Source organism: Salvelinus namaycush, chromosome 26 (assembly GCF_016432855.1).
Source record: "Salvelinus namaycush isolate Seneca chromosome 26, SaNama_1.0, whole genome shotgun sequence".
Lineage (NCBI taxonomy): Eukaryota > Metazoa > Chordata > Actinopteri > Salmoniformes > Salmonidae > Salvelinus > Salvelinus namaycush.
In genome coordinates this window covers 21035305-21048385 of record NC_052332.1, presented here as the reverse complement: position 1 = coordinate 21048385, position 13081 = coordinate 21035305, and the positions used below count along the sequence as shown (strand labels likewise).

General features: G+C 44.0%; 1 protein-coding gene across 1 annotated transcript in view; it reads left to right on the top strand.

Annotated features, from left to right (window-relative positions):
• Positions 1–13081, top strand: part of LOC120020998 (astrotactin-2-like) — a 521153-nt gene that overhangs the window by 181499 nt on the left and 326573 nt on the right. The window contains exon 7 of the mRNA XM_038964662.1: positions 8608–8705. Within this exon, the coding sequence (XP_038820590.1) occupies positions 8608–8705 (98 nt within the window). The remainder of the gene's footprint in view (positions 1–8607; positions 8706–13081) is intronic.

The window sequence follows — 13081 nt, the reverse complement described above, 5'->3', positions numbered from 1 at the left end:
TTTAACGGCTCTTTTCTGGATTTTGATAATTAGTGGGTATCGGCCTAATTCTGCTCTGCATGCATTATTTGGTGTTCTACGTTGTACACGGAGGATATTTTTGCAGAATTCTGCATGCAGAGTCTCAATTTGGTGTTTGTCCCATTTTGTGAAATCTTGGTTGGTGAGCGGACCCCAGACCTCACAACCATAAAGGGCAATGGGCTCTATGACTGATTCAAGTATTTTTAGCCAGATCCTAATTGGTATGTTGAAATTTATGTTCCTTTTGATGGCATAGAAGGCCCTTCTTGCCTTGTCTCTCAGATCGTTCACAGCTTTGTGGAAGTTACCTGTGGTGCTGATGTTTAGGCCGAGGTATGTATAGTTTTTTGTGTGCTCTAGGGCAACGGTGTCTAGATGGAATTTGTGGTCCTGGTGACTGGACCTTTTTTGGAACACCATTATTTTGGTCTTACTGAGATTTACTGTCAGGGCCCAGGTCTGACAGAATCTGTGCAGAAGATCTAGGTGCTGCTGTAGGCCCTCCTTGGTTGGTGACAGAAGCACCAGATCATCAGCAAACAGTAGACATTTGACTTCGGATTCTAGTAGGGTGAGACCGGGTGCTGCAGACTGTTCTAGTGCCCGCGCCAATTCGTTGATATATATGTTGAAGAGGGTGGGGCTTAAGCTGCATCCCTGTCTCACCCCACGACCCTGTGTGAAGAAATGTGTGTGTTTTTTGCCAATTTTAACCGCACACTTGTTGTTTGTGTACATGGATTTTATAATGTCGTATGTTTTACCCCCAACACCACTTTCCATCAATTTGTATAGCAGACCCTCATGCCAAATTGAGTCGAAGGCTTTTTTGAAATCAACAAAGCATGAGAAGACTTTGCCTTTGTTTTGGTTTGTTTGGTTGTCAATTAGGGTGTGTAGGGTGAATACATGGTCTGTTGTACGGTAATTTGGTAAAAAGCCAATTTGACATTTGCTCAGTACATTGTTTTCATTGAGGAAATGTACGAGTCTGCTGTTAATGATAATGCAGAGGATTTTCCCAAGGTTACTGTTGACGCATATTCCACGGTAGTTATTGGGGTCAAATTTGTCTCCACTTTTGTGGATTGGGGTGATCAGTCCTTGGTTCCAAATATTGGGGAAGATGCCAGAGCTAAGGACGATGTTAAAGAGTTTTAGTATAGCCAATTGGAATTTGTTGTCTGTATATTTGATCATTTCATTAAGGATACCATCAACACCACAGGCCTTTTTGGGTTGGAGGGTTTTTATTTTGTCCTGTAACTCATTCAAGGTAATTGGAGAATCCAGTGGGTTCTGGTAGTCTTTAATAGTTGATTCTAGGATTTGTATTTGATCATGTATATGTTTTTGCTCTTTATTCTTTGTTATAGAGCCAAAAAGATTGGAGAAGTGGTTTACCCATACATCTCCATTTTGGATAGATAATTCTTCGTGTTGTTGTTTGTTTAGTGTTTTCCAATTTTCCCAGAATTGGTTAGAGTCTATGGAGTCTTCAATTACATTGAGCTGATTTCTGACGTGCTGTTCCTTCTTTTTCCGTAGTGTATTTCTGTATTGTTTTAGTGATTCACCATAGTGAAGGCGTAGACTCAGGTTTTCCGGGTCTCTATGTTTTTGGTTGGACAGGTTTCTCAATTTATTTCTTAGATTTTTGCATTCTTTATCAAACCATTTGTCATTGTTGTTCATTTTCTTCGGTTTTCTATTTGAGATTTTTAGATTTGATAGGGAAGCTGAGAGGTCAAATATACTGTTAAGATTTTCTACTGCCAAGTTTACACCTTCACTATTGCAGTGGAACATTTTACCCAGGAAGTTGTCTAAAAGGGATTGAATTTGCTGTTGCCTAATTGTTTTTTGGTAGGTTTCCAAACTGCATTCCTTCCATCTATAGCATTTCTTAATGTTACTCAGTTCCTTTGGCTTTGATGCCTCATGATTGAGTATTGCTCTGTTCAAGTAGACTGTGATTTTGCTGTGGTCTGATAGGGGTGTCAGTGGGCTGACTGTGAACGCTCTGAGAGACTCTGGGTTGAGGTCAGTGATAAAGTAGTCTACAGTGCTACTGCCAAGAGATGAGCTATAGGTGAACCTACCATACCATCTCTCTCTCTCTCTCTCTCTCTCTCTCTCTCTCTCTCTCTCTCTCTCTCTCTCTCTCTCTCTCTCTCTCTCTCTCTCTCTCTCTCTCTCTCTCTCTCTCTCTCTCTCTCTCTCTCTTTCTCTCTCCCACTGTATCATCCCTCTCTCTCTTCCTCACCTCCCTTTCTTTTTAACCTCTGTCCCTCACTTTCTCCCTCTCCACCCACCGTCACTCTTGGTCTCCCTCTCTCTTCCTCACTCTCTCTCATTCCATCCTCACTTCCTCTCACTATGTCCTCCAACACCGCTTGTCGCTCGTCGCTTGTCGCTCTCTCTCCGATTGTCTCTCTCTCTCTCTCTCACTCTCTCTTTCTCTGTTTCATCCCTCATATTCCTCCATCCTGCCTTGTCACTTGCTGCAGACGCGATCCATCTGGGACTTTGTCAATGCAGTATGAATGACTCTTCTGCTGCAAGTAACAATGCATTATTGGAACTACTACGTCCACGTTGCGCTCAGTGTTGGTGCAAGTCAGTGTGACGTGCAAAGACAGAAGCTTTCACTATAGTAATTGACATTAAACTTGTAGAGAATGGCAAATAATTAGACTTAGTAAAGGTGTTGATTGAACCATTTCAAAATTCAGGGAGAATTTTAATTGGTACATGTTTTATTTTGAACAGCATATATTAGTTAGGAAGGGTGTGAATCTACTGCACACACACACACACACACATACACACTGCTTAGGAGAGAGAGGCAGATGCAGAGATGGAGAGTGGTTGAAGGTGTGACACAACTCAGATAGGCAGGCAGCCGGACTAATGAAAAACTTTACCGTCTTCACTCTATAGTTTAGCTTCAGCCTTTTTATGGAAGTGTGTTAGACACCAGTAGTGCCCTTGACATGGAAGAGAGAGCAGGCATAATGACGACAAGAGAGGAAAGAGAGGTGATACATTTCACAGTGAGGGAGGGAGTGTGGGTATGTGTGTGTGTGTGTGTGTGAGAGAGAGAGAGAGAGAGAGAGAGAGAGAGAGAGAGAGAGAGAGAGAGAGAGAGAGAGAGAGAGAGAGAGAGAGAGAGAGAGAGAGAGAGCGAGCGAGAGAGAGAGGGTGAGAGAGAGACATGGGGAGTGAGGGGGAGGGAGAGACAGAGTTGACACATTTCAATAAGAGGTCTGAAAAACCTCTGTTCTTTGTCACAACCATGTCCTGTCTGTCTGGTACAACATCTACAATAGAAACACATGCACTGAGAGTGTGTGTTTTTGTGTGTGAACTTGTGTGTGGGAGTGCAGTGATTTTCCTGACAGGCTTGTGGCCTCTGTTTTACCACCTCATTTGTAACACGGGACTACAGCCTTCAAACTTTCGATGCACATGTTCCCTTACTAACTTGTTTTACCCGCTCTTGGAAGTCGCTCCACTTAACCATATATCTGCATGAATATCTCAGCATGTTAATGGAGTGATATTTCTCCCTCCTTCCATCTATTTTTCTTTCTTGTCTTCTCTCTCCACTTTCACTGTTTGATCAAGCGTCCGTGCTGTTTCGGCGGTCGTCTCTTGAGCTCAATTTGCAAATCAAACTGGAACACGACCCCAGTGTGTGTGTGTGTGAGGGAGATGGTGTGTGTGTGCGTGTGTGTGGTCTGTACATGCGTTCCTGGGTGCGTGTGTGTGTGTATGTGTGTGTGTGCGACTGAACACCTCTCCTCAGTACTGCCGTGCCACCATGACATTAAAGCCCTGATAAATGCGCGGAGATTGAAAAACAAAATGCATAATGAAGGGATTTAAAGCCGCTGCAGGATAAAGCCGCCTAGAAATAGTGCCATTTAAACTATGTCAACTAAACCACCCTCGAGAGCAAAAACTGTGACGAGATGAGAATCCTCCAACACCTGTTTTAAATGCACATTCAAAACGAGTGCTTTGCCAGAAGTCCTACGTGATCTCTGTACAGTTAATACCTACCCCAGAGATAATTCACTGTCATTACATCCCAAACCTCAGAGAGTTACATCAGATAACAGTGGGATACTTCTTTTATATAGTCACACTATCGCTTTTTTTCCAGTACTGAAGGCCTATACATCCTCATTGTCTTCAAATACCGAAAGGACATGGCTTTTATGTATCTGTGTTTTTTCAGCAGCAGGGGCAGAGTTAGCTTACATCTATACATCTACATTATTATTTTTATTTGATTTTTTATTGCAGTGTCAGACACGATTTAGCGGCGGTGGTGCACCACTGCTAAATGCATAGGGGAAACACTGGTCTCCATCCTAGTTTCCTCTTTGGCTTATGGATGTTTGGCTTGTTTGATCCTAGGGATCATGGTGATTAAATCTCTTAATCTTTCTGATTTGTAAAAAATTAAATAAAAATACATTTAACTTCTCCGCCAATGGAGGGACTCCCCAATGGGCACAGATGTCAATTCAACATCTATTCCACATTGGTTCAATGTCATTTCATTGAAATGACATGAAAAAAACATTATTTCAACCATTTTGTGCCCAGTGGGTCCCAACAGAAGCCAGTCAATGGCCCTTCGAGAGCTTTCCAAATCATTTGGCCTCTGATTGTGTTTTGTGAACTAAACCTCAGAAATATTTTATATTGTCCTGGAGGGCTATTGGAGTACCTAGAGTAGGGATGAGCAACTTTGATGGGGGTAGGGGCGCAATTGTATTAGTCATTTCATGCAATTCTACACATTTGCCATAGGGTGGAGAGAAATGTTTGCAATTTTTAACATGATATCTGAGTGAGACTGACTAACAAAATCGAAATTGCACCTGTTCTAACTTGCAACAGTAAGTAGAGAGACAGACTGAAGTGTATCCGAGGGCCTTCAAAAGGGGCCTCCACTCATAAAGACAAGAGAAACACAGGTGAATGAGCTAGCATTTCAGAATGCCTTGACAGTACTAGGACATGCATAAGGCCCCTGAGACATGTGATATATAGGATAATGGATAATGGCTCTATGACATTTCCCATTCCGTCAGAGGTAACAACTTATAGGTCTGGCCTCAGCTATCCTTTCCATTCCCTGGATACTCACAATGAAACAATTAAAGCCCTCATCAATCCTCCCCCTAATTGTACGTGACAGAAATCGAAATGCAGGCGGCAGACGGTGCTTAAGGAAAAAGAAGGTATTGGTCTCTAACTGAATTAAGCAGCTCAGGGTGATGAATTTCCACTCACATTATGTAACTAAGGCCAGAAAAAAGCATAGCGTTTGAGTTCTTCAGGAACACCCCTCTAAATGTTCCACCAACATTTGCTGTTTGAATATTCTATTTAATGTTATTATCTCTTTTGCCCACTGCTGTAGGCTATTTGTTTTTCTCAACTATTTTGAGAAAGGGAGCACAACTCTGTATTGGTGTAATAACGGAAAAGATAAAACATCACACTGACATAAGTTAGTTATAACCTATTTTTGTTGTCAGATGTCACAGTTGGACAGACACGTAGGAAATTGTGTTTCTCCTGATCTGAAATACGCCTACTGTTCCTCTAAAGCGTGGCTGGTTTTATTGCCAATGATGGAGAGGTATTTTATCTCACCCAAACCTTTTTTTCTTGGCAAACGTCAAGCAAAGGTAGATTAAATACCTTATTTTATTGACTGCATGAATATTACAAGCCAGAACTCATGAAGGACTGTCTGCGTCATAAAGATTTGACTTGTAGTTAAAAGTTTTTTCTGGAAAAGTTTGAGTCATTATTTTGCTCTGTTGCCCACAAACTGGTTTATTTGGAAAAGGACTCAATGTGCTGTAAAATTGGGTATAAATGTATGCATCATGTTAGAATACGGTGTGTTAAACATGAACACTGTGGGATGGAGAGAACGAGAAACAAATGTTCAGAGAATGAGGGAACATCCCTATGGTTTAGGCTACCAAGGTAAGATTGCACTAGGCAGACTCAAATTTCTACCTAAAGGTTTCGTTCCTATCCTGTAGTGGAGTGGATGCAGTGTTGAGGAGCTCATAAACACTCACCAATAGCCTACTGACAAGGTCGATGTTTTCTTTATTTCATTTACTCTCTTTTCATTTTCATATAGATATTTTTTTTGTTTACGTTGCCGTGCTTCACTTGTCTGTCCTGTCTCCTGCTAATTAGTGAATATGTTGTTGATACAAGTACTCCACTGTATATACTGTATGATCGGTACATGTGTTTACCCAGTGTTATGTATGCCTTAGGCATGATTATGATTCACAAAGGTGTTTTGCCTATCTTTTAACTGAAAATAATTAAATCCCGCTAGATTGTGGGCCATTTTGGAATGCACCAAGGTGTTTACAAGGCCATGGGGGAGGTGACTATATACCTGTGTGAAGACAATTGGTCAATTTTGCCAAATACAGAATTGGTCATGGAATGCCTACTTACTGTAGGTCTAATCCTTTAGATTTTGGACCCTTTGGTTTGTTGTTGTCTTGAATTGTTTTCTAACTTTGTATCACAATCATTTAACTTGGCTTCCTGCTAATGTTGAACAGTGGGATATAGCCTACTGTATAATACTGTAAGGAATTCAGGGGGTTGCCCTAACCTTTTATAAATACACTGAACAAAAATATAAAAGCAACATGTAAATTGTTGGTTCCATGTTTCATGAGCTGAGGAGTATTTCTGTACTAAAGCGCTTTTGTGGGGTGAAACTCATTCTGATTTTCTGGGCCTGGCTGCCTAGTGAGTGGGCCTATGCCCTCCCAGGCCCACTCATGGCTGCACCCCTGCCCAGTCATGTGAAATCCATAGACCTAAATCATTTATTTAAATTGACTGATTACCTTATATGAACTATAAATCAGTAAAATCTTTGAAATTGTTGCATGTTGCTTTTATATTTCTGTTCAGGTTTTTATGGGTATTATGACACGTCCACTGTGGGGTTCTATTGAGGCTGTTCTGAGGGCAAGGGGGGGGGGGGGGGGGTGCAACTCAATATTAGGAAGATGTTCTTAATGTTTGGTATACTTTGTGTATATTGTATCTCTTTGTTATGGTGAAGGTTTGGTCTCTTATCGTCCTAAGGCTTCCTGCTGCATTCTGATTCTGCAGTTCATCATACATTTTATGTGTGCTGCAATAGCTTTATTCAAGGGTTAAAAGGGAGCATGCCTTTCAAGTGCTCCGCTCCATAACACACCTTGAAGTGTGCACCTAGCGAGCCCATGCAATCAGGCAAACAGCTTGTCTATTCCAAAGCGTTCAATTGTCCTGCCAGCCTGAACATTTCACAAAGTGAGACATCTAAGAAAACCTTGCCATCAAATTCCTAATTGATGGAAAGGCTAATTTTGTTTTCCCTAAACATAATTAATTCCAAGGACCCGCGTGTGAAAGCTCTATGCGCTTCTGTCTCTTTGGTGCGCTTTTCCGCGAGGCGGCAAATTGGCACATTTAATCCGGTGTTTCAAGTAGATTTACTAATTCACAACACAACATGAAACGGCTTGCCCCAAAGACAGGTAAGCCTAGGCATTTTGTGGTAATTGTGCTTTTAGTTTCTCACATCCTTTCTTCTTTACGGAGAGATTGTGTTTGTAGTCCTTGAGAGATTAGATTTAAGCAAAATGATTTTAGGAGGAGTTGAGAAACTTTGAATAGGCCTTAGAGTAAACAATTAGAGTTTTAATGCAGTTTACTTTCAATGGCCTGCAGGTAGCTTAGCGGTGAAGTGAGTTGGGCCAGTTAATGAAGGGCCGCTGGTTCAAATCCCTGAGTCTACTCGTTGAAAAATCTGTTGATGTGCCCTTGAGCAAGGCACTTAACCCTACTTGGTCCTGTATAAGAGCATCTGCTAAATAACTTAAATGTTGTGAGTGGGAAATTCAGGGTCATTGGAAACTAAAGAATTATGTTTGCTTTATTGTAGTCTACCAATTGTTTTGGTTAAGTGGATCTTGATGGGTCAGTGAGTATTGTATAGGCGTAGTTGGTGGCTGTGGGAAGAAGGAAGAGGGAACATTAAAAGAAAATTGGTTTAATGTGTTGTGTTATTGATTGTAACTAGCTGTCTCCAAAAATACATTGTGTGAGTCCATCCCAGACAGACACTGTAATGGCAGTTTCAGTCGTGGCACAGCCAATGGTTTTGAACGGTGTCTGGGTATTCAAATATCAGTCTATTCACCTCAGTCCTCAGTTCACCTCATTCTCCCCAGGATGGATACATAACTTCCCACATATCAAAACATGATATTACTTCTCAACCATTCTCCATTACCACGTCACTGCTCTTTTCAATGGTGAAAATAACTGAATTCACTGTCTTTCATAAGTTTTCAAGTTGTCATTGAAATAATGTCAAGAGCCTCATATTCTTTCCCAATGATGTAAAGAATGTGTTTCCCAATGATGTCCTGCTTTTAGATTATATTGAAGCCTCTTGTCAGTGATGGCACACAATACATTTTTGACCCAATCCTCTCCTCTTCCAGTGGCTGGTAGTGTGTTTGGTCGCCAAGGAGACTCTGGGTCAGAGGGTGACGATGAGACCCAGCTGAAGTTCTACACAGAGCAGCACAGAGGACGCCGGCGCAGCAGAGGTGAGACTGGAGAAGGCCTGGGTGTGTCTGTATGTGTGTGCGTGCGTTAACGTGTGTGTTTGTGAACACGCATGTGTGTGTCATTGTTCATAAATGTGTGTGGAAAGAGGCGACTATGGCTAGAATTCAATCAAAGTGGATTTCAAGAGTAATTTCCCCTTTTCTGCTATGTGCTTTCTTAAACACTCACAAGAGTGTAAATGCACTTTTTTTCAACTGAAAGACAATGCCCATAGCTTACCCACGATGTTGCACAATGGTTTAAGTCAAGTCATTGTATGATATATTTGAGGTTGAAGTGGGAACTCTGAAATGGTAACTTCATATAATTTCCGTGCCAATGCAGTGTTTTCCCTATGATATGACGTGCTAATAGTTTTCAGTGTATTTTTTTCCCAGGGCTGGGTTTTATTTGAATGTTACCACCCACCAACATGGCATTGTTTATTAATCAGAAACGCCTGCAAAGTTCTTTCTATTCTCGAGTCGTGACTGAGCTGAGCAATAATAGATAATCATTAGATCATTTGTTAAGTTTCACTTATTTTTTAGCTAGTTTGTATAAAAAAAAAAACTTTAGAAATGGTAAAATTGCTTGTGATATGACTACATTTTGGAACCCCGCCCCCCGTGGGCCCAAGATGAATGGTTTTGACCACCCTCCACTGCCTTTATCGCTGCCTTGATTGGTGCAGCTAGAAATCACAAGTGTCTATCCTATAATGAAAAGGCACCCGTGAAAGAAAATTCCACTATCTTGTTCATTTCTTTTGTGCTGTTGTTACATTTGTATTGGTGTTTCATTTCGTGTCTGATGCGCTCAGGGTGTTGTTACATATCGTTTAAGGCATGCATCATGAGCAAAGTCATTGCAGCCTATCATTTCACTTCCCCTACCTATGAGAGCCAGGGCTTGGCATTGCTGTAGTGCAGCTGAATAGCCTGCCAGCTGTCTACCAAAGGTTGCACCATGCACATTACAATGTAGAAAAGCGTGTCTGTAGTCCAAACCATTAAATAGTTTGGCTATTCATATTACCAAACTTCATCTTATTCTTTCTATTTCTATGGCAGATTCGCGGCCACAATGTATGGAAAATACAACAATAGATGACAAAGTCAAAGATACTGATTTCCCCTATCCATCTGTGGCAAAGTTTTCCAAAAATGCTTATGACATATCCAGCTCCAGAACCAGCCATAGCCCAGCCAGCTGGCTAATCCTTTTTATACGGTGTAGCAACAACAGATAACATTAGCTATCTGGATAAGGTTAGCATGCTAGCTAGCTACACTGACAGCTATCAGTGCCCTATTTCTTGTTATTTGTTGTGATGTGGAAATCACCACAATGTTCCCACCCCCAATTCGTGAATATGTATTAGCAGCCTGGATCATTCTTCGGAGGTGGAAGCTAAATAAAAATGTCCACTATAGGACAGGAATTACTTTGAAATAGGGGCAGCATTGGCTTCTGATGGGGGCCATTTGTCACAAGTCAGGTTCTCCCTTGAGTGTACTACCTGAGGTTGCCACTGGAGAGCACCCTTTGGTTACTTCTAGTTTCCAGGTGACCCTGATTGGCCTTATTGGGATCACCAGGTTCCTCTGTGGACTGGGCCAGTTGCTCAGGTCTCATGTTTTGTTCAGTGTTCTCGTGTGCCCTTGCTTTGTTGTTTTGCTATGAAGACCTTAAGTAAATATTCTGGATTTACCCTTACCTCTGCCTGCTGTGTTTCTCTGTGCCTGGGTCCAAGTTCGTACTAGCACGAATGTCACAGTAAACCTGAGCCACAAAATGGACCCAGCAGAGATGTCTCCGTCGTCCGAGGGACACTCCGAACTCCACAACTTACGGTCGGCTCTTACTCACCATGGAACAGTGATTGGTTGCCATGAGGCGCGCCTGAAGACATTGTCGGAGGATTTAGGAACTCTTGTGTTCACTCTGCAGACAAGACAGACAGGAGCAGCTACTGCTGCACCTGTGGCGGTTTCTAACCCTCCGCTTCCTACCAGCTCATCTTCCTCCCCTCGGGAGCCTCATCTCCCGGCACTAGAGCGCTATGAGGGGCATGCTGGGAGGTGTCGTGGGTTCCTGCTCCAATGCTCACTGGCCTTCGAGCTGCAGGCATCAACGTTTTCCCTGCAGGAGTGGGTTTTTTCTTTGTTGAGAAGAAGGATGTGGGATTACGTCCCTGTATCGATTACCAGTGTTTAAATAACATTACCATCAAGAACCGTTACCCCCTTCCTCTTATGTCATCAGCTTTTGAGAGACTCCAAGGAGCTACGGTTTCCTCTAAATTGGATTTACGGAATGCGTATAATCTGGTGCGCATCAGACAGGGAGACGAATGGAAGACAGCGTTCAACACTCCTAATGGACATTATGAGTACCGGGATCATGCCGTTTGTACTTACTAATGCTTCAGCCATTTTCCAAGGCCTTGGTTAATGATGTGCTGCGCGACTTCCTTCACCAGTTTGTGTACCTAGATGACATCCTCATCTTCTCCAAGTCCATGGTTGAACATGTCCAACATGTCCGCCAGGTTCTTCAAAGACTCCTCGCTCATCACTTGTTCATGAAGGCCGAAAAGTGTGAGTTTCACGTTCCTCAGATCTCCTTCCTCGGGTACATCGTGTCACAGGGCTATGTACTGATGGACTCCCAAAAGGTAGGAGCCTTGGTCAACTGGCCGTGACCCAGCACGGTCAAGCAAGTTCAGCGTTTTTGGGGTTTTGCTCATTTCTACTGGAGATTTGTGAGAAACTTTAGTGCTGTGGCGGCGCCATTGACAATGCTCACCAAGGACTCGGCTGGGCATGTATGCTGGACCCCTGATGCTGAGAAGGCATTCCAGGACCTGAAATGTTGGTTTTCTTCTGCACCCAGTCTCGTTCATGCAGATCCTTCTCTTCCCTTCGTGGTAGAGGTGGATGCCTCTAACGTTGGCGTGGGGGCGGTTCTGTCTCAGCACTCGGCGAAAGACCAAAAGCTTCATCCCTGTGCCTTCTCCTCCAGGCGTCTCACTCCAGCGGAGAGAAACTATGGTGTCGGCATTCGGGAGCTTCTTGCGGTCAAACTGGCTTTGGAGGAGTGGCGGCACTGGTTGGAGGGCTCGGAACATCCCTTTACGGTTTGGATTGACCACAAGAACCTGGCCTACATCCAGGAGGCTAAATGCCTCAAACGCCGTCAGGCTCGTAGGGCTCTCTTCTTCACTCGGTTCAGATTCACGTTATCTTACCGTCCGGGGTCTAAGAACGTGAAGCCGGATGCCCTTTCTCGCCAGTTCCCCAGCGAGGATCGGCCGCTTGAATCCATCATCCCCAGGCCGCTCATCCTCGCGCCGGTGTCCTGGGGTATAGAGACTGTAGTGAGGGAGGCACAAGGTAGGGAGGCAGTTCCAGATGGCTGTCCACCTAACAGACTTTTTGTTCCTCTTGGGGCACGGTGCACTCACTCGTCGCGTCCCACCTCTCATTCGGGAGGGCAGCGAACACTAGAGTTTGAGGAGGAGGTTTTGGTGTCCCTCGGCGGAGGTGGACACTCGGACCTTTGTGGCTGCCTGTCCGACATGCGCCCGGAACAAGACTCCTTGTCAGCAGCCTCTGGGGCTTCTTTATCCGCAGTCAACACCTTCTCGAACCTGGTCCCATCTCTCTATGGATTTCATCACGGGCCTTCCATCCTCAGAGGGACACACGGCCATCCTGGTCATTGCAGACCGCTTTTCCAAGATGGCACATTTCATTCCCCTGCCTAAGCTTCCATCTGCACGCGAGACTGCTCAGCTAGTCATTCAGCATGTTTTCCGCCTTCATGGACTTCCTCTGGACATAGTCGCCGACCGGGGCACCCAGATTGCCTCCAGATTTTGGAGTGCATTCTGTACTCTTCTGGGGTCATCAGCCAGTCTGTCCTCGGGTAATCACCCTCAGGTCAACGGTCAAACTGAGCAGGTGAACCAGGATCTGGAAACCGCCTTACGGTGCTGTGTGTCCGCCAACCCCGCCACTTGGAGTCAGCACCTTCCTTGGGTGGGGTATGCACACAACACTCTCCAGTGTTCCTCCACTGGCCTGTCACCATTCCAGGTGTTGTACGGTTATCAGCCCCCCCTGTTTCCAGATCAGGAGATTGAAGTGACGGTTCCTTCCGCTCAACGCCTCATCTCTCGTTGCCGCTGGACCTGGAAGAGGGCTCGGCCAACCATCATCGCCACCCGAGTCCCCTCCTGCATCCAGGCCAGATGGTCTGGTGTCTACTAGGGATCTGACTCTACGCGTGGAATCTAGGAAGTTGGCTCCCCGGTACATTGGGCCATTCAAGGTTCTACGGTGCATCAACCCAGTGGCCTGTCGTCTTT